The sequence below is a fragment of the Podarcis muralis genome, chromosome 5, assembly GCF_964188315.1.
Source record: "Podarcis muralis chromosome 5, rPodMur119.hap1.1, whole genome shotgun sequence".
NCBI lineage: Eukaryota > Metazoa > Chordata > Lepidosauria > Squamata > Lacertidae > Podarcis > Podarcis muralis.
This window is the reverse complement of record NC_135659.1, coordinates 64,617,129-64,637,917: the sequence shown is the minus strand read 5'-3', so window position 1 is coordinate 64,637,917 and position 20,789 is coordinate 64,617,129. Positions and strand designations below refer to the sequence as shown.

Here is a 20,789-nt window from a genome sequence, read left to right as displayed (position 1 = left end):
CCCCCCCTGCTACGCCACTGACCTGAGGCAGGTGCATCTCATTTCCTATTGGTGGGGGGGGGGGTTGCCCTGCAAAATTCTCAGGTGATATATCCTGAATGAGACACGTTACATTATTATTATTATCATTATCATCATTGTTAAATTAAATTTATATACCACCCTATACCCGCAGGTCTAGTTATTTAGCTGACACATTATTTCATCTTCATTTTCTTCCACTGGTTCCATGCCACCTTTTCCCTCCTCTATTTTCTGCCATGTCCAGTTTAGATTGAGAGGCAGCATGAAAAGCTGCTATTTCTGCTTGCTTGAAGAAATAATGAAAGCTGTGTGCCGTAAGTGTTTAACTGTCATAAAGGGGGGCGGGAGGGAGAGAAAAGTATGGCGATCACCACCTCACTCCCTCTTAATGCCCACCACCACTGCAGTCAAAGTTGGTTTTGTTTTTCCTGCGAGTTCCTTCTAAAAAGTGGAAGGTTCACACATATCATGTACGGTAATTTTATACTAAACACAACCAGTTCTTTATTTTCAAAATCAATCCATTTCAAAGTCTAAAACTAGATATTTTAAACAAGGATTTTGAAGCCCATTCAGCCTGGCATATGAATTACTTCTGTACCCCAAAAAACTTATGCAACAGGTCCCCCCCCCCATGGAGAGCTTAGGAACTACCTACCTTCTCCAGATGCCATTACTTTATTTTGTAGCTGCTTGGAAAAAACCTTAGATTCAAACCAGACTATGAAGGTGAGAAGTGCTCTCTTTATTTAACCCACAAAACTGGGCACACTGCTGAGGCCTTTTAACCACATTATTAGTTTCTTTCTTCTAGTCTTGTCCGAAGTATTTGCCTCGGATGAACACAGATGCCCTTTATCTTTCCCGTGCAGGCATGGTCGCATACACACCAGTTTAATCAGGGGAAGTAATGCCTGCTCATGTTATGGCTGCACGTTGTCAATTGTGTTGTCAGAGGCTCAAAAGCAAAACGTTCCTTTTTGTAGATTGCGTTTGCTTTCTATAATCCACAAACGAAAATGGAAGGTCATTACGAACAAGGGAAGTCCTTACCTTTGCTTTTCCATGGTGGGCCTGAGTGAACTCGACAAGATCCGAGAAGCCTGGCTCTTCACTTGCCGAGGCACAAACGAGAAGATGCCCGTTTAGCTATCAAGTACTAACATGCTGCAACTGTCATTTTCATTCGGACGGCTTCACTTTGCTGCTCCGTTAAAAAAAGCAAAAAGCAAAACAAAACAGGAACTATAAGCCACAACACTTTACCCTAGTTCCTCTCTTTCGCTGTCTCTCATTCTGGCTTACTCTGATATGACAAGGGAGGAGACAGGAAGCCCACAACTCTGCAAGCAGGTTCATGGTATAATAGGTTGACCTCATTGTGGTTGGGCAGTCAATGTATTTCTTTCACTATCGTTGGGACTGCAGCAACAGTTCTTTGCTGAATTTCTGTTATCAGTTTTGGCGCCTTGAACCTGTACTTCGTTCCAAGGGACTGTGGTTTGCACCCCGGGACCGAGTCAACTATGATATAATGGCATCAGCCATGATACCTTATGGATTAAGAACTCCTTGACTTGAGAAGAAATTAACGTTCATCCATTCTCAAGCATTGTGACAGTCAAGCTTTTAAGGTGGCAGTAGAATAGTGGTTTATTTTGTGAGCTTTCAACCAGGAAGTCCTCCATCATTCTGACTTCTGTCAACAATTCGATTTTTTAAAAAAAGATGTGCCCTTAGACTAGTCACTGTGGCCCATTGCCCCCACCCTGTATCTATAATACTATGAGCAACTTAAAGCACACTATAAACTTCCAACTTAGGCTGCAATAGTGTTCACACTTTCCTGGGAGTGAGCTGCATTTAATACAGCAGGATTTACTTCTTCCTCTTCCTCTACAGGTTGTTGGCAACACTAAAGATGGTGTCTGTGTTATGCCAAATTCTAGCTTGTTTTTTTAAATATGTATCCCACCTTTACTTACAAACACTCCCACAATTGCTAATGCTAAAAAGAACAGTAATGACATCAAGACAACAACAAAAAAATTAAATTTAAAAAACCCAGATGAAATATAAATCATGACCATTGGTGCAAAATTTGAAGCCATAGCAGCAGATTAAGACCAATCTTAGTTAATATTTTTTATAAAGGCTTGGGGAAATAAATAGGCCTTTGGTGCTGAAAGGATATAATGCTTTGTGAACTGTCCCGAGGAAAGTCAATAACTAGGATGTCACAATTGAGAGAAAAAAATAGCACAGACAACTGTTTTAGTAGATATTATTTTAATGTATGCCCTTAGTTAGAAGGCACTTTCCTTGGTGTACAATCCTACAGTAGTAGGTTGTGAGAAGTTGTAGGACAAGCATCTCACAGTCACAGAAGAGCCCAGTTCCCTCCATTGCATAATCCCATCAGTTTAATTGAAAAATTACTTGGGGACTGATTTGCAAGTTCACACCAACCAGTTCACTATTTAAAGCAATATTCACCCGATGGATCCCATTATGTTACCTGTCATTCTTCCTTCTATAAAAACACAATACTGATACTGAAAGAGAGGGTGAAGTCTACTGAAAACAAAGTCTAAGTCCAGTCATGAACATTGGAAAACGAACTCTAGAGGCAGGGCTTAGAAATGGGTGGCAAAAGTGGCAAACAAACAAGGTGATAACATTAGTATTGTAGTAGTGTAAATATTAGTACTATAAAATTTGGGGTGCTCTAAAGTGAAGTGAGTCGTGATTTGACAGCATAAATAGGTGATATGGGAGTAGGAATGGGTGAAGATGTTAATCTGGTTTCTCTTGGCTTCTAATTTCCAGTTTTCAGCTCAGTTCTTTACACTTCCAAGTCAATTTGCATTTTTTCAAAATAAGTCCTTATGAAAATTCATCAACATTTTTGTGTGAATTTTGCTTAATATAGGGCTTATCCACGCTTACCCTTTGCCCTGCTCTTTTCAGGCACAGGTCCGCACTTAAAAGCTCTGTCTCTGAGCAGAGTTTTTGCTAGAGATGCTCCAGAACAAACAAACAAAACAACTTCTGCTAATATAATGCAATTTTGTACAGTGGTACCTCGGGTTACATATGCTTCAGGTTACATATGCTTCAGGTTACAGACTCCCCTAACCCAGAAATATTACCTCGGGTTAAGAACTTTGCCTCAGGATGAGAACAGAAATCGTGCAGCAGCGGCACAGCGGCAGCAGGAGGCCCCATTAGCTAAAGTGGTGCTTCAGGTTAAGAACAGTTTCAGGTTAAGAGCAGACTTGCGGAACAAATTAAGTACTTAACCAGAGGTACCACTGTATCTTCTTTTCACCAATAGATGTATTGTTATTCACACTTTACCCTACTATGTGCATTTTTGTACACATTACTTAGCTGGAGAAGTGCACCACAAAATTTGGAAAGTGTGAATTTTGAAGTATGGTTGTGTTTTAGTTTGCAAATGGTTTCAGGGAGTGAGAATCGGGTAAGTTTGGCTGATCAAGTTTCTCCTCCATGCCTGTACAGCAGACAGGAGATTTTCCCAAGTTGCCACCAAACTGAGATTTTATTTGCTTTGATGGTGTCAGAAGGCAACGTATGCCTCTGACCTCTGACCTCACCAATAGGACAAATCATAGTTGTACAGCTTCAAACTTGTATTGATTTTACTGTGCCGGGGGACAACAGAACAAACCCTTTCATTTTCTAGGCCTTCCCTTCTTCTTTAAAATCCTTCACATTTTGCCATGAACCCATGCATCAATCCCTTTTGCACTGATTCATCTGGCTCTGTGTTCATCTGGGTTCAAATAGCAAGCTTTGCCCAACAATTTGTCTTCATTTCTCCACAGGCTCAGTTGGAGAAGCTTAAAATAATTTTGTTTCCTGATGAGGAAAGCTTTCAGGCTGCAAGTCTAACAATTTGCCTAAGCTAAGCCTTTGATGCAATAAAATGAGAAGAGCTGTGTTTTCAGTACAGCTCATTTCTCATGCTGAGCTTTTAGGAGAAATGTGACAGAACAAAAACTGCTGGATGCCTAATATTTCTGAGAATCAGAAAACTATGCTCTTTCCCCTTATGGTTCCTGGACCTCACAGTGAGGGTTACAATCTTTCTGAATGAGAGATAATCAAAGCGAAAACACCTTGAAATTAGGGGTAAATTAAGCAGCATTGCATTTTCTATTCAAATATAATCAAGTAATACTTTAAGGAGCAATGTCAGTCTTTGAATGAAATATTGGTCATTCAGGGGACAGGAACTGGGAGTCCATAGGAGTTACTTCATTTGAATCTCTGAATAGGAAGCCTATTTGCTGGGACAAGAATACCCTGAAATAAGGTGCATTTCCTAATAATGATATTTACCGTATTTTTCGCCCTATAGGACGCACCGGCCCATAGGACGCACCTAGATTTGGGGGGTGGGAAATAAAGGGGGGGATTATTTTTTTTCCCCAGGCGCGGGGTTGGGGCGGGGGAAGCCCGAGCTTCCCCCAACCCCAGCCCCCAGAACGGGAGCCAGAGTGGCTCCTGGAGCTTGCGGGGCTGGGGGAAGCCCGAGCTTCCCCCGCCCCCAGCCCCCAGAGTGGGTCGGAGAGTGCTGGCAAAGGTGTGCGCACGTTCGCCATCGCTCCCGGAGCTTGTGGGGCTGGGGGTGGGGGAAGTCTGAGCTTCCCCCGCCCCCAGAGCAGGTCGGAGAGCGATGGCGAAGGTGCGCGCACGTTTACCATCGCTCTCGGAGCTTGCGCGGCTGGGGGTGGGGGAAGCCCGAGCTTCCCCCGATCCCAGCCCCCAGAACGGGTCCCAGAGCGATGGTGAAGCTGTGTGCAGCTTTGGCATCACTCTGGGAGCTTGCCGGGCTGGGGGGATAGCTTCCTGAAGCCTGGAGAGCAAGAGGGGTCGGCACACCGACCCCTCTCGCTCTCTAGGCTTCAGCGAAAGCCTGCATTCGCCCCATAGGACACACACACATTTCCCCTTCATTTCTGGAGGGGAAAAAGTGCGTCCTATAGGGCGAAAAATACGGTACTCTCTGGAGAGGAGAGGATAGCTTGAGATCAAGATGCCACGTGGCTATTTAACAACGGTTAGAGACAAATCTAGACAAAGATAAATCATAGTAACATCAGGAACATTGCCAACCTAATGAACAGTGGCTAAAACAAGTAGGGCTCAAATACAGGAATCCCTACTGGGAGGGCATTCCTGAGTGGTGGGGGCTGTGGGACAATAGAGTATTTTCTCATATTTGCAGTTAGGTTTTCCTGAATAATGCTAAACTGTGGTGTAACTTGCTTTCCCCCCCTTCAAATAAACCACCAACAAGATTATATAACAGTAGTTTTAAAAGTAGACAATTCTTACGCAGAAGCAATATATTAAAGCACAGCATGGTTTCAAGAGCTGCCATGCCCTAGTTTCAGCTCGCTGGCATGTGTTCAGATCAATGTGGTGCCTGTGAATCTAATCCACCAGATGGGGGAGCCATTGGATGCACAAAAAACATTGCTTAAAAGGCCATAAATACAAATCCATCCCTTAATAAAATCAGTAGCATAATATGTATGTTATAACTTTAAAGATCAGCTTTTAAAAATGAAATAATGTCTTTTTTTCTGGAGGGAGGAGGGAAAGCAATATAAAGACATATTTACATATAGCTTTAATTTTACGTCTCCTTGTACCCATTCTGGGCAGTTAGAGCTAAAATTTTGGAGACAATTTCTTGCAAGAAATCAACTTTATATTTCCCTGACACATTTTTTTACAACATTTTCAAATATGGATTTAGGTAGTTCAGTGTTTCTCTGTTGGTTTATTTTTTTTAAAGTGCAAAACCTCATGGGATGTATCAGTCGTCGTTTCTCAACTGACAACAAGGCTTCCATAAGTGATATAGTAAGGAAATCAATTTCCTTCTTCTAATCCCCATGCCTCCCTAAATCTACTCTGAAGGGTCTCACAGCACATTGGGAGGGGGTGCTGTCAGAAAAAAGCGCTCCCTTCCCTCCTCTGTCAATGGAAGACTTACAGTCAGTTGAGTGACATCTTTGGATACAGACCTATAAACTTTACCTTTTTATCAGCAAAACTAGCTCTGTCAAAAATGAACCCCAAAGACTTCAAATTTTCACATTTGATTTTTGTATGTGGGTGCCAAATCTGAAATTTGGGCAGAGCTTTATTTCCAAGTGCACTAAGTTCTCAGTGCTCTTAAGTTCTAGGTGCTATTATATTTATTTATACCCCGCCTTTTCCCCTGACAGGGACTCAATGTGGCTAATATGTAAAATAAGAAAAGCTAAAGAGCAGTTAATCTTTCAGTTTTTCAACATTATAATTCCTCTGAATGATATAATCCAGGAGATTTGGAGCCCAGTCCCGGATCAATAAAGGGATTCTTGTAGATAAATATTCATAATAAATCTCCCTTTGGCGCAGGGCTCCTCCCTTAATGATTTCCAGTGCACATTCCTCCTTTGGTGCTGCAGAGATCTGGACCACTCCAGAAATTGCTTTCATGGCCGTTTCTAAGGGAAGAAAAGGAGCTCGAGTTAAGTAGGTACCCTCTGTTCAAGAAGTCAGTCAACAAGTGCCTACTGGGCAGAGTGAATTATACCCAGGGATCAGCAACCTTTTTCAGCCGTGGGCTGGTCCACCATCCCTCAGACCATGTGGTGGGCAGGACTATATTTTGGGGGGGGAGGGAGGGGGGAAATGAATGAATTCCTATGCCCCACAAATAACCCAGAGATGCATTTTAAATAAAAGGACACATTCTACTCATGTAAAGACACACTGATTCCTGGACCATCCGCGGGCCGGATTGAGAAGGCGATTGGGCCACATCCAGCCTTAGATTGTCTACCCCTGCTTATACCTGTCTACTCAGAAGTAAACCCCATTAGGTTTAATGGGGCTCAGCCTCAGATAAATGTGTAAAGGATTGCAGTCTAGTGGAGCTGATAAGAAACTTTGCCTGGTTTTCTTTCCACTAAATACAGTGGTACCTTGGGTTACATACGCTTCAGGTTACAGACTCCGTTAACCCAGAAATATTGCTTCAGGTTAAGAACTTTGCTTCAGGATGAGAACAGAAATTGTGCTCTGGCGGCGCGGCGGCAGCAGGAGGCCCCATTAGCTAAAGTGGTGCTTCAGGTTAAGTACAGACCTCCGGAACGAATTAAGTACTTAACCCGAGGTACCACTGTAGTGCATCACTGAATTTCCAAGTGTGTGGGGGTGGTATGTGAGAATAGACTATTTCAGAGGAATTCAGATGACTAATTGCAGTGGCAGTTTCCACATCAGGAGTGTACCGTAGACCATATTTGGTACTGCCTTCATAGGATGAAACATTACAGCTTGTGGTGGTTGCCATCCGGTCATGGTTTTGCCCAAGTGGATCCCTACAACTTGTGCATTAGACAAGTGATTTGTTAGAAATCACTCTTTCAAGTTCTCAGGAATTTTGAGTTACATGTGCTGGCTGTTTCCAATGGTAACTCTTGTGTCTTTGTGCCGTTGCATGTGCAAGTATGTGTTTATGTAAAAGGGTCTCTATGTAAAAGGAAGTCGAAGAAGCTCACATGGTTTGGAGGGAAGGAAAGCTCACAGTCAATTCCAGACCTAGAAATTAAACCTTAAACATTGCCCTCTTCTCTTCAGCACTGTTCCTTCTCTTCTAAATAATATATGATATATAGAGAAGAACTGAGGAACCATTTTATATTCTACTGATGCAAATGGATGCTTTTGAGTTAGAAATAACACTTCATCATTAATGCAAAAGTTTGCATATTCACTTCAGAAGCAATTTGCACGCCTTATCCATTGGCTTCACTGTCCAAACATAATTTATGGGCAAGCCCTACTTGAGAAGACGTTTCTTGGCAATTTCATGGCATTACAATCTATGGTGTTTTAGATTAGAAAAAAGGCAATAAACAAACGATCCATATTCACGTTCACGTTGTTGAAGTTGAGATCTGAAGGATTTTGAGCACAGCACAAACCTGCCAATGAAAGCCAGGTCCTTATAGTCAGGTTTCAAAATGTTAAATTGTACCTGTATCGATGAGTCCAAGGACGCAGAGTGTGATGGAAACGTTGGTGTTCTTCATGGCAAATTCTTGCCTCAAGGAGCTGAAAAACCCATCCAGGGCAAATTTTGTTGCAGAATAGTAAACAGTGAATGGGAATGCAACTTTGCCTGCAAATACAGTATAGCAATAGTACAGTCATGGGTGAATTCCACTTTAATCCTGCAGGTGGCAAAGTAAAACCAGCATTGCTTGCATCTCTGTGAGAGATATTTCCCCCCTTCCTGCTTCCATTTGATTACTTATTATTTTGTTTATAAAATGTTTCCAAGTTATGTAAGCACTCAGAAACTTGAACTTATGGCATAACTGGACCTTGTAAGAATTTTTAAAAAGATACTGCATATCTTTCAAAGCTCTCAAGATGAACTGTTTCTCCCTCCCCACCCCCTCTATAGGGCTGTTTTGTATATTAGCAGTTATATGCAACTCTGATTATAGCCTGTGAAATTTTAAAGCAGAACAGAAACACTCTGATAGAAATGCAATGAAGAATTGTACAGAACCACACTTAATAAAAGCACAAGGCTGCCGGACTGTGACCCAGAGATCCTGTCAAATGCTTAGGGCACAAGTGGAGAAAGTTTAGTCCTCCAGAGGTTGCTGGACTACAACTCCCATCATCCCTGTCCCTTAGCCATCCTGACCGGGACCTAAGGTTGATGGGAGTTGTAGTCTAGCAACACCTGGAGGACTATAGAGTCCCGTCCCCTGTGCTAGGGTAAAGCTGCTATGAGGATTATGATGAATATATGAAATTCAATTGAGATACCAATAGTAGAACATTTGAATACCGTTCCCTGAGCAGTGGCAGGAGACATTCAAAAATTAGCCCCTGGCCTGTCTCACAAGCAGAGAGAGAGGTGAAGGGACTAGAAGCCATCCTTGCAGAAGTGCCAATGGAAGAATTGAGTAGACCCATCCATATAATTCACACCGGGTTTGTTTTGTACCCTACAAAGGAGAACAGTCACCAGAATCACTGTTATGGAAAATTCCTTAGCCTTGCTATTGCTTAACAAGGTGAGCAGCTCAGAGATGTTTTTTTTCATTAATGGGAGCATTTCAGGTAAGAAAACACATTAAAGATGTGAGTTGATCACCACACGTGATCTTTTTTGGAGTTGGCTGAGGGTGTGCACAATTGGAAGCTGCAACCAGCTGAGTGTGCAGTCATCTATGTTCGCAGTCATCAACGTGCACGGCGATCATAGCAGGGAAATCAGAAATGTTTTAAGGAGCTCTAAGGCTCTGAGGGCCGCTGAGAGCTACTTCACACAAATGCTGTTTGTACTCACCTGCCAAGGATGAAACCACTACGATGCTTCCTCCGCTGTTCTTAAGCATGGGAAGAGATGCAACTGTCATGGTCACATAGCTTAAGAAATTGATATTCAGGACCTTTTGCATATATGCAACATCACTGTTGAAATAGCTTAAGAAGGCAGGGCTAACATGATTCAGAATAAGCATATCGAGACCTCCTAAAAACAGGAAAGGGTTGTTAGAATTGTTTGTCTTGATCAGCTATCCTAGCAATGCTGTTTAATTTCTAAAAGAAGAGATACTTGAATGCCTGGTTCCGACCCATGTGTCTGCATAACTTGAGGTGCCTAACTGAAGGACTCAGCTGTGTCACTGCCATTTTTCCCTGCGTTTGGTCCAGAGTTTCTGGACTCAGCTTGTGCTTGCAACAGGCTTGTTATCTCAAGGAAACAATGTTAGAATGACAACCCTGAAGCAATGATTCACATTTTCCTGGGTGTGATCTAGCTCTGATCTGCAGCAGAGGTAAGGCTGGGCAAGGTTTTCTATCAGGCCATCTATATTTCAGTGAGTTATGATGCTCCGTACAAGCCTGTGCCTGATTCAGGGCATATAAGGCTGTTAACACTTCACACTGGAGCCAAACTCTTCAGGTAGATTTGGAGTACTTCCAGTTGTGTGCTTCTAGCTAGGGAGGTCCATGGTTCAGTTCCCAGTGTGTCAGCCATGCAATCATGTCACAAAAGCTTCTGCAAAATGGTTTGGTGAGTGTGAGCAACTGGGGTCGTACTGGGCCAGAAGGCTCCACATTCCTGATTCACAGAGAGTTGCAGCCCATGAGAATCAAAAACAGAGCTTAAAGCTTTGGAAAGCTTTGGAAAGCTTTAAGAGCACTTAATAGCATAGCAGAACTCGGACTAGCTTTCTCTATCAGGTTAATGAGTGATGCTTATACTACTATGGTAGTGGCCATTTTGGAACTGAAGATTTCAGGACATCTTTTCTTTGATTAAGTACTTCACCAAAGCCACAGCATAGTAGTATGTGTTAATTAGCTAAATGTTAGGCATAAAAGGGCAGTTTTAACAAAAACAGGGGAGTAAGTGGTCTAGTGTTCCACCAAGGAGTTCTATTGGAACACATTATTATGATTTGGAGTCAGGGTGAGCATTGCAGTGACCAAGGTTGTGAATGATACCAAATTACGGTATTCAGCATAGTGAAAATCCAAGTGGACTGTGAGGAGCAGGTTTAGAAGAATCTCTTCAAATTGAGTGAATGTGTGAGATTCAGGTTGCTTCCAAACTTGCCTTTCCCCTGGAATATTTTATTCATTCATATATTACAGGGAATACAGATAAGCACTGCATCCCAGTGTTTTGTCCGTTATCCTCCCACGCTTTTACAGGGATGATTTTGGGATTCTTCTTTTCTCTACTCGTAATACACAGCACTTCCACACAGGGCCTTAATATTCTAACGATGTTGGTAACAGGTTTTATTTTCCTTAGAAAGGATGCACTTAGATTAAATAGAGGAGAACAGGCTGGCACTGGTGCCAATGTGGATGCTGTGAAAAATCTGCAGCTACGGGGAGTGCTCATCCCACAATAAACACCTCCTGGAAGCACCCATAGGTGCTGCGCCAGTGTGGACAGATATACAGCAGGAGTGAGTTGCGAGGGACTTGGTGGCAGGGTGGAGTTTCCTGCATTGCTCTGACTCACTAAACTTTCCACTATTAATTTCTGGAATTTGTTGCTACAAGATGTAGTGATGAATGATCACCAACTTGGACAGCTTTAAAAGGTGACCAAACAATCCATTATGGAGGATAAGGCTATCAATTTATGATGGCTGTGTAGAAGCTCCAGGTTCTGTGGCAGTCTACCCCTGAATATTGATTGATGAGATCATGAGTGGGAGAGGGCTATTATCTTCATGTCCTGCGTATGAGCTCCCTATGGGTATCTGGTGTGGAGAGAGTCTCTTCCTTTAAATTCCTGGGAGTTTACCTTAGTGAAGACCTCACTTGGAAAAACAATATAACTCAGGTGGTTAGGAAGGCCCAACAGAGACTCGATTTTCTCAGGGTCTTGCAAAAGAACACTGTTAAACAACAGCTGATGACCTCCTTCTACTGGTCCACAATAGAAAGTGTCCTCTCATATTGTATCACAGTGTGGTACGTTGGCTTGACAGCCACGGACACAAAGTCTTTACAGAGGGTGGTGAACACAGCACATGATATCATGGGCTGTCCCCTGAGCCCGCTAGATGACATCGCAAGGGATCGTTGCCTTAGGAGAGCAAGAAGAATTCTCAGGGGCGATTCACACCCCAGCCAGCACCTCTTTAATCTTCTACCTTCGGGTAGGAGATATAGAAGTATAATCAGTCATATCAACAGGCTAAAAAACAGTTTCTATCCATGGGCTGTTAGGCTGCTGAATGGAAAATAATATAGTGCAACTGACATTCGGGGTTGGGGTGTTGTGTGACAAGTACACAGACTGCAATGAGATTGAGTGTTTGTCGGGGGGGGGGGAGGCTCAGTTAATTTCATTGTACACAGGTTGTACATTGACAATAAAGGTATTATTATTATTATTATTATTATTATTATTATTATTATTATTGGTTGACCACTGTGGCAAACAGGGCCCTGGACTTGATGGGCTTTTGGTCTGATCCAGCACAGCACTTCTGATGTCCTTATAAAGTAAGCATACCCCACAATTCCTCTGCTTTCTTCACCACAGACTGAGCGAATGCCATGTCTTCCATGCTGCCATTTATGTAGCTGGCAGATGCTGCTCCCAGCTCCAAGCACTGAGCAACCACCTGAAACAAAGAGGAAAGGAGAATTCTGGAGGCTCGTTGCCCTTTCAGCCCCTTTTGCATCCCAGCAAATTAAATTCCTATGCTATGCAGCATTGCAAGGAAACAGCTGGCTAGTCCAGCTTACCAGAATCCTCTGAGCACAACATTTTTTCGGGGGTGGGGTGGAGGCTGTGTGCATAAAGGGTCAGCATTATTAGTGGGGAATTTCCAATGGAAAAAGCAGCTTCATCAAAGTTTCCAGCTGCAAGAACACCGAATTTCTCATTTGTAAAAATCAAAATGAAGCAAAATGGGCTTGAACATTCTTAAAATGAACTTGCAAATTCTGGGTATGGGCTCTGGCTTTAGAACTTTATCCCTTACTGGTGTCACCGCAACAGCTGCTGTCACAGCCATGTCTGGCTTCTAGCTTGCTTTTACAAATGTATTGGAAGTCCTAAAAATGTGTCTGTAATCATGACCATATTTTGTATTGAGCAAGAGCTGCATTTTAAAGTCTGCAACAATATTCAGGAGACCATTGGATTTTCTATAATCAGGGCAGGTGGAAAATCCTCTTCATTATTCCAGTTTGACAGACTTAATTGTAAGTGTCACTGGCTCTCTAGTACCTAGTTTTTGCATTCTTCTTTGTTGTTGTTGTTTAGTCATTTAGTCGTGACTGACTCTTCGTGACCCCATGGACTAGACTAGAGCACGCCAGGCACTCCTGTCTTCCACTGCCTCCCGCAGTTTGGTCAGACTCATGTTTGTAGCTTCGAGAACGCTGTCCAACCATCTCATCCTCTGTCGTCCCCTTCTTGTGCCCTCAATCTTGCCCAACATCAGGGTCTTTTCCAGGGAGTCTTCTCTTCTCATGAGGTGGCCAAAGTATTGGAGCCTCAGCTTCAGGATCTGTCCTTCCAGTGAGCACGCAGGGCTGATTTCCTTCAGAATGGATAGGTTTGATCTTCTTGCAGTCCATGGGACTCTCAAGAGTCTCCTCCAGCACCATAATTCAAAAGCATCAATAAGTTGTACTACACATGATCAAATGAGACGTACACGACTGCTGTTTTCTGAAGTGGGTTGTTTGTTTGTTTTTAAGCAGGGGTGTTCTTTTTGTTTCATTTTTTTGTTTTCTCCTGTCATATAACTGCCCTTAGAATAAATGTGAAGGAAAATAAGTATGAATCGTCCTCCAATTTTCTTGAACAGATCTCTGGTTTTCCCCATTCTATTGTTTTCCTCTATTTCTTTGCATTGCTCGTTTAAGAAGGCCTTGTCTCTCCTTGCTATTTTTTGGAGATCTGCATTCAATTTCCTGTATCTTTCACTATCTCCCTCGCATTTTGCTTGCCTTCTCTCATTTTGCTTGCCTTCTCTCCCCCGCTATTTGTAAGGCCTCGTTGGACAGCCACTTTGCTTTCTTGCATTTCCTTTTCATTGGGATGGTTTTAGTTGCTGCCTCCTGTATAATGTTGCGAGCCTCCATCCATAGTTCTTCAGGCACTCTGTCCACCAAATCTAAATCCTTAAACCTGTTCCTCACTTCTACTGTGTATTCATAAGGGATTTGATTTAGATTGTATCTTACCGGCCCAGTGGTTTTTCCTACTTTCTTCAGTTTAAGCTTGAATTTTGCTATAAGAAGCTGATGATCTGAGCCACAGTCAGCTCCAGGTCTTGTTTTTGCTGACTGTATAGAGCTTCTCCACCTTTGGCTGCAGAGAATATAATCAATCTGATTTCGATGCTGCCCATCTGGTGATGTCCATGTGTAGAGTCGTCTCTTGTGTTGTTGGAAAAGAGTGTTTGTGATGACCAGCTTGTTCTCTTGGCAGAACTCTATTAGCCTTTGCCCTGCTTCGTTTTGAACTCCAAGGCCAAACTTGCCAGTTGTTCCTTTTATCTCCTGACTCCCTACTTTAGCATTCCAATCCCCTATAATGAGAAGAACATCCTTCTTTGGTGTCATTTCTATGAGTTGTTGTAAGTCTTCATAGAATTGGTCAATTTCAGCTTCTTCAGCACCAGTGGTTGGTGCATAAACTTGGATTACTGTGATGTTAAAAGGTCTGCCTTGGATTCATATCGAGATCATTCTATCATTTTTGAGATTGCATCCCAGTACAGCTTTTGACACTCTTTTGTTGACTATGAGGGCCACTCCATTTATTTTACAGGATTCTTGCCCACAGTAGTAGATGTGATGGTCATCCAAACTGAATTCGCCCATTCCCGTCCATTTTAGTTCACTGATGCCCAGGATGTCAATATTTATTCTTGCCATCTCATTTTTGACCACATCCAATTTACCAAGGTTCATGGTTCTTACATTCCAGGTTCCTATGCAATATTTTTCTTTACAGCATTGGACTTTCCTTTCGCTTCCAGGCATATCCGCAACTGAGCGTCCTTCGGCTTTGGCCCAGCCGCTTCATCAGCTCTGAATCTACTTGTACTTGTCCTCCGCTCTTCCCCAGTAGCATGTTGGACACCTTCCGACCTGAGGGGCTCATCTTCCAGCGTCATAACTTTTATATGCCTGTTGTCTTTGTCCATGGAGTTTTCTTGGCAGGGATACTGGAGTGGCTTGCCGGTTCCTGCTCCAGGTGGATCACGTTTGGTCAAAACTCTCCACTATGACCTGTCCATCTTGGGTGGCCCTGCACGGTATAGCTCATAGCTTCTCTGAGTTATTCAAGCCCCTTCGCCATGGCAAGGTAGTGATCCATGAAGGGGGCATTCTTCTTTACAATATAACAAATAATTTAAATATAAAGGCTATTAAAATCTAAGCAAAGGTGATTCATAAGTATGTACTAAGTATAGAGTACTGGCGTAGTTGCAGTAGTTAACCCTATCATAGGCTTTGTTACTTTTTCTGTTAAGTAATTCAGTCAGTGTACAAAGATAAAGATCCCTAGCTTGGACCCACTTCTACCAAACCTTGCTAGGCTGAAAGTCTGGTGCAGGGTTTCCCAGACTTGGGTCTCTAGCTGTTTTTTGAACTACAATTCCCATCATCCACGACCACTGGTCCTGCTAGTGAGGGATGATGGGAGTTGTAGTTGAACAACAGCTGGGGTAGTCAATGTGCTGCCCCCAACAGATGTTGTTGGCTACAGATCCCATCATCCAATGTTCAAGGATGATGGATGTTCAAGGATGATCTGGAGGGCTCCATGCTGGCTATCCCTGATGGAGACAGTGCTGAGCTAGATGGACCAGTGGCAACTTCCTGTGTTCCCATGAGTGGCTGGAGGAAAGGCAGTGCGCCCGTGCCAGAAAGAAGCAAGCTCGACACTAGACATGCAGATGCATGCATGCAAGTGGGCACACCAGCTTCAAGGCAGAAACCACATCAATGAAGGAATCACTCCACCCCTCACAAGCTCTTCTTCCTTGACTTTGCAGTGAGTGATGGAGCATGTTGGGCGCTGCTGGCAAAGAGGTTTTCCTGTGCTGCAAGACTTTGGCTGTACCAACACTATCCTAACAGCTCCAAGCAGGCATTGGCTCAGTGCTAATGCACAGATTACACTGGCAAAAGGTCCCAGGCTTAACCCCCTGCGTCCTTGGTGGTTAACTCCCCCTGTAAACAGTTGTTCTAGCGCAACTGGGGTTTGGGGAAAATATAGCTACTTGTGGAGCATAAGGGTCCAGGGACTGATATTGCTGGATGTTGTTAAACTGAATGTGTCTCAAGAAGGGATAGAATAATGCAGGCATAGACAAACTCAGCCCTCCAGATGTTTTGGGACTACAACTCCCATCATCCCTGACTACTGGTCCTGTTAGCTAGGGATGATGGGAGTTGTAGTCCCAAAACATCTGGAGGGCTGAGTTTGCCTACGCCTGGATTAATGGCAAAGGCAACCAACCAAGAAGCAGGCCAATAGGCATTCCCATCCCGCTCTAACATGCAATCACAGGACCTCAGATTTTTAGAATTCTTTGAAATGATGGCAGTGTCTGATTGTTTGCCAACTCCATGTCCCATTTCTGGCTTGACAATCTTGCAAAAGGGCATGTTGTTAATCTCCTAACTCTGAAATCAGAAGGGTTTGGTGAAGTCATTTACACTATGGTGCCTTATCTTTAAAGTACTGCTTCTTGCCTGCCATGTCCCAGAATTGGATAATGGCATTGCCAATGCCCTGTTCTTTACTCAGACAGTGCGATTTCATCAGCTTGGCTTAGTGGCCAGAAGCGAAGCAGAGGCAATGCCCACAGCTCTGTGTGATCATGGCAGGATGAGCCCGAATGCTCTAAAATGTTGGGAGAAAATCCTTGAAAAGATATTAGGCGACGTTGCATACAAATATGTGTATGTCGGGAGCAATGTGAACAATTCAGGTTAGGAGGGGCAGTCCTTAGGGCTGCGCAGCTTCCAGTCTCACTGTGAATTTGTTGTATAAAACACAAATAAAGTTGTGGCCCTTAATGAACCTAATGCACACTGCCTCTTCTCGCCTGGCTAAGGGTGCAAATAGGAACAAATGGAGTTGAGTTCCAGCATTTCAAGTCGCTGTGTGGGTTGCTATTGTCTATTGTCTATAAAACCTCCTGGGTTGTTTCTTTTTCCACTCTAGGGCAATAATCTTCCCACATCTGTGCTTCTCACACTGCTGTTTGTCATTATTGACATGCATGGTGACCCTTGGGTGGTTTTTCCTAGTGCTGTGTACTGAACTCTCTGTTCTTCAGGTTCTGAAAAAGTATTCTTCCATTGCAGAAGAGACTTCCACCGTCCCACCTCTTTCTCACTTTAGGATTTAGAATTTGAGTGGATGAGGGGTCAGGCTTATCTTATCACTGCAAAGTGACTGTGGGTGCGTCTTGTGTTTTTCTTTCCATGAAATGTTTCTCCAGAGCTCCACAGTCTTCCCAGCAGCTTGCACTTCCTGATCTGGTAAAGGCCCAGGGGGGGTGTTACTGCATGATTTCTTCCCCTGAGTTTGAATTGAAACATAGGAAGCCAGGAGGGCTCGCTGCCCAGGCACAGAGAACAGTGTGATCACTGATTTGGTTTTTTTTTGTTTTGTTTTTTGAAGGAAGTCCTTTAAAAATCATTTTTCAATGGTTTCTTTAAAAGGAAAAAATAAAATTAAAACCCTTTACTTTTCAAACAACAACAGCCAATAGCTGCCAGGAGCCTCCCCGCTTTCCCATGCTTACAGAAAAGTGCAGCTAAGGACATCATGGCTTTTTCAGGAAATGCAGGCACCCAGGAATGCTGCAGAGTGCAGACCACTGGAGAGAGGATTTGCAGAATGAAAGGGAAAAAATGCTCAGAAACATCCCATAACCAACCTGAAAGTAATGTAAGCACAAGAAAAGGCCTGCATGCAACCCACTAGGAATTCTCCAAATTTTTATCTTTTCTTTCATAATTTTTGAATGCCCTTATATGTGGATCCCTTTTCCCATGAGTCACACTTCTGTAACGGCACCTACTGCCTCTCTCTTCTATTTTTATGAGCAAATGCACTGATATTCCTGTAAATTGATATTCCTGTAAATTGAGACATGCATTCACACTCTGCTGGTGGTAAAACTGCAAAACCTAAATTGCATCTGGAAATAAATAAATTTATATAAATCTGAATTTTAGTAAAGCATACGACTCTCCCTTCCTTCCTGTCAGGTTTGGCAATTTATCGTCACCCGTATGTGAATGTTTATCCCAATGCACATAAATATGAATTTTACATTCATGGGGTTACACGTTATCTATCACCTGTGTGTGCAGGTGACTCTACAGAAGCATGCCCAGTAAAAGGCATGCATATATGAGTATATGACATTTACTTTCTGGAGCTTGGCTTCTGTTCGCGCAGTGATCAGTATGTGGGAGCCCATGCGTGCCAGGTGGTATGCCATCTGCTCACCGATTCCAGTGCTTGCCCCAGTAACAATCACACGCTTCCCTTTCAGCATTTCTGGAGAGCAAGATATAGGGACAGCCATTTATAAAGATCGCATTAAACACACCACCCAATCCTAAATCAGTCTCTAAAAGGGCAAGAAGCTCAAGAAGAAAAACAGCCATTTCTGCCTGCCGATCAGTTGCCCAGTCCCAACAATCTTCCAGTCTAATCTGCATTCTTCTCCCAAGAAACCAGCAGTCATAAGAATTGCTAACATTCCAAAAAGGATGCAGAATGCCAAGACAGCCATTTATTTTTGTTGTTGTTGTTATTTTACTCTAATTAAACATGAACATGCATTTGTTTTTCAAGCCACTTCATACGTTCAGCTTTCTTGAGTTTTTGAAGCAATTGTACAATTAAGCAACTTTAAAGAAAGCCTTTTCGAAATAGACAGAATATGAAAGGCTGTTGGAGAATCCAAATGGCAAGCCTCCTAACCACACCTGTTTGCAGGAAGAAAAAAAAAATAGCCCTGCCTGTTGCATGATGTATTTCAAAGGCTTGCCAAGCAAAGCCTTCTATTATCGGCAATGCAAGCAACGCCCAGACATGTTTCGTTTTAGGCTTGCACCAGTTCCTGTATAAAAACCATTCCAGTGTGACTCCTTTCTCTTTCTCCCCCTCCGTCTCCCCCCTGCTTTTATTTTAAAATGTCTTTACTTAAAAACAACAACAACTTACCCGGCTTAAAGTCTTCATTTCCCGAATAAAAAAAGAAGGCCAAGATCAGTCCTGCAAAAAGAACCAGAATCTTTTGCAGCAGACCCATCCCACTGCAGAGTCAGGAAATAATCAAGCATGAGAAGCAAGGAGGAGGAGGGAAAAAAAGCCCTGCAGAGCTGTTCCAGACAGAGGGAGCAATGTCTATGCTGCAAAAACCTGGTAGCATAGAGGCAGCAACTTGCCCAAATGTCCAACCTTCTGACAATTCAGGGTACTCGTGGCAACAGCTCCATCACAAGCCTCTAATTTACTGTTTGTCAAGAGTTGATAAACTTCGGCCTACGTGATCTTTGGATCCTGGCTGTCCCATTTCATATTTCCTGTCCCTACGGTTAAAATAGAGAAATTTGCACAACACCCTGAAAGAGGTGTGTCTTTGCTGAAAAGCATCAAGTTTCACTTCAGAGAAGATCCCAGGCTGCCTACTCCAGGTGGGCTATTTTTTTTTTTATAAAAAAATATATCATTGTTTAACATCTGCCAGGCATAGACCCCACACACAGCACAAGGCTCAAGTGCAAGAAGCTTATGACTTCCACCCCAAAGAGCTTGCAGAGACTGAAGTGCAGAAGCAGAGGATGTTGTTGTTATAATATCAGGGATTCAGGGCAAATGGGTGGACATGACTAAGTTGCACATGTTTGGGAAGCTGAGCCAACAAACGTGTTGCTGTGAGTTTTCAGATCCTTTTTGGAACTCTTGACAGCCTCGCAGAGTTGTTATCAGTCTCCAAAGTACTTTTATGCCCATAATTAGTAGAATATTTCAAAACTTCATATTCATCATTGGCATTACGTGGTGCTGTTTATGCTTTCTGATACCACAGAGTAAGCCATTCTAAGATAGGTTAATCCCCACTTTACAGTCGTGGGCCTCCGACTCTGAATGTGTTCTAATACAGATTTGTGAGCCAGATCCGCCCTAATTGTACCATGGTGTTCATGTGACGCCCAGTGCCTGCGCAGCTATGGACCAGTCAAAGATTCAAGTTGCCAATGAACTCAGCACTGCATCCAATGCAATTGTGGTGCCAATGACTGAACCACGTTAGGTTCACTAGCAGCACTGTGTTGTGTGCCATTTTGTTCTTCATACACTATGTGCATGGCTTCCCCATGATGAAACGGAAGCAACTGGTGATACGGGCCCAGAACATACCACCCCAAAGATTGTACATCTAGTCCATCCCCCTGCAATGCCGGAATCTTTTCGATCCCTGGTTTCTCCACCCATAAAGATCAGGGAACAACCTCTGTTGGAGACCCTGGAGTACCACTGTCAGACCAGTCAGCTATGGGGCAACTTTGTATGTTTATATGATTCTTCCAAGACATACTGGAACATACAAAAAACCCCTTGTGCTTCTCTCTCTTTCTTTCTAATTTTTTTCAAAGTCAGTGCCAAAAGTGACTAGCATGACCAGTATGACTAATGAAGGAGCTCTAGATGAAGATGAGGAGGCAGAGTTATGCAGAAAAGAGCCAGCCTGATTCTCAACACTTGGGGTTATTAAAGTAATAAAAGACAAATAGTTTCTCTCTCTCTCTCTCTCTCTCTCTCTCTCTCTCTCTCTCTCTCTCTCACACACACACACACACACACACACACACACCGTAGCTTATATGCTGTATAGTGCTTTTTTTCTAAGAAAATGTTTAGGGGCGCTGTCATTTTCCTACTTATATTGAAATACTGCCCCTCAATGAGGCCAAATTTAGATTCACAAAATGTTTAGGGGGAGGCGTTCCCCTGTGTACCCCCAGAAAAAAGCCCTGGCTGCGTACATGTTGCTTATAAATGAACTGCTGCCATCCATGCCTATGGGAAAAGGAAAGCAAAGGAGACACTGTTCTAGCAAAAGGAGGTGGCAGAAGCAGGGGGTCCATATCAGACACTGGGTGGCCTCAGC

General features: G+C 43.1%; 2 protein-coding genes across 7 annotated transcripts in view; both read right to left on the bottom strand.

Moving 5' to 3' along the window:
* Nucleotides 1-2,150, bottom strand: part of TRAF3IP3 (TRAF3 interacting protein 3) — a 36,587-nt gene extending 34,437 nt beyond the window's left edge. For 2 of the 5 annotated variants that reach the window (XM_028734464.2, XM_028734469.2), the window contains exon 1: nucleotides 1,078-2,150. Coding sequence is in view for 3 of the 5 variants with exons in the window: in XM_077929053.1 (XP_077785179.1) it covers nucleotides 683-698 (16 nt within the window). In the remaining 2 variants the exon portion in view is untranslated. Of the gene's footprint in view, nucleotides 1-682; nucleotides 1,013-1,077 lie in introns of those variants that run through there. The other 3 variants (XM_077929053.1, XM_028734471.2, XM_028734462.2) reach the window with 3 other exon arrangements.
* A 146-nt stretch (nucleotides 2,151-2,296) lies between these two features.
* On the bottom strand, nucleotides 2,297-19,435 carry HSD11B1 (hydroxysteroid 11-beta dehydrogenase 1). 2 transcript variants are annotated; one of them, XM_028734460.2, is made up of 6 exons: nucleotides 18,839-19,433; nucleotides 18,036-18,166; nucleotides 12,128-12,239; nucleotides 9,428-9,613; nucleotides 8,096-8,239; nucleotides 2,297-6,557 (listed from the first exon to the last, which is right to left on the bottom strand). In XM_028734460.2, exons 1-6 carry the CDS (start codon nucleotides 18,924-18,926, stop codon nucleotides 6,340-6,342), a joined length of 879 nt encoding a protein of 292 aa, XP_028590293.1. In that variant the 5' UTR covers nucleotides 18,927-19,433; the 3' UTR covers nucleotides 2,297-6,339. The 2 variants fall into 2 exon arrangements, with proteins under 2 accessions (XP_028590293.1, XP_077785180.1); XM_077929054.1 differs by lacking the exon at nucleotides 18,036-18,166 and having other exon boundaries at nucleotides 18,839-19,435.
* Nucleotides 19,436-20,789: the final 1,354 nt, after the last annotated feature.

Bases quoted from the DNA above. Each gene is read 5' to 3' on its own strand.
- HSD11B1 (XM_028734460.2), bottom strand. From the start codon at position 18,926: ATGGGTCTGCTGCAAAAGATTCTGGTTCTTTTTGCAGGACTGATCTTG. The intron at 18,167-18,838 runs GTAAGTTGTTGT...CTTGCTCTCCAG, and splicing joins AAATGAAGACTTTAAGCCGG to AAATGCTGAAAGGGAAGCGT. The intron at 6,558-8,095 runs GTACAATTTAAC...TTCTTCCCTTAG, and splicing joins CCTTGGACTCATCGATACAG to AAACGGCCATGAAAGCAATT.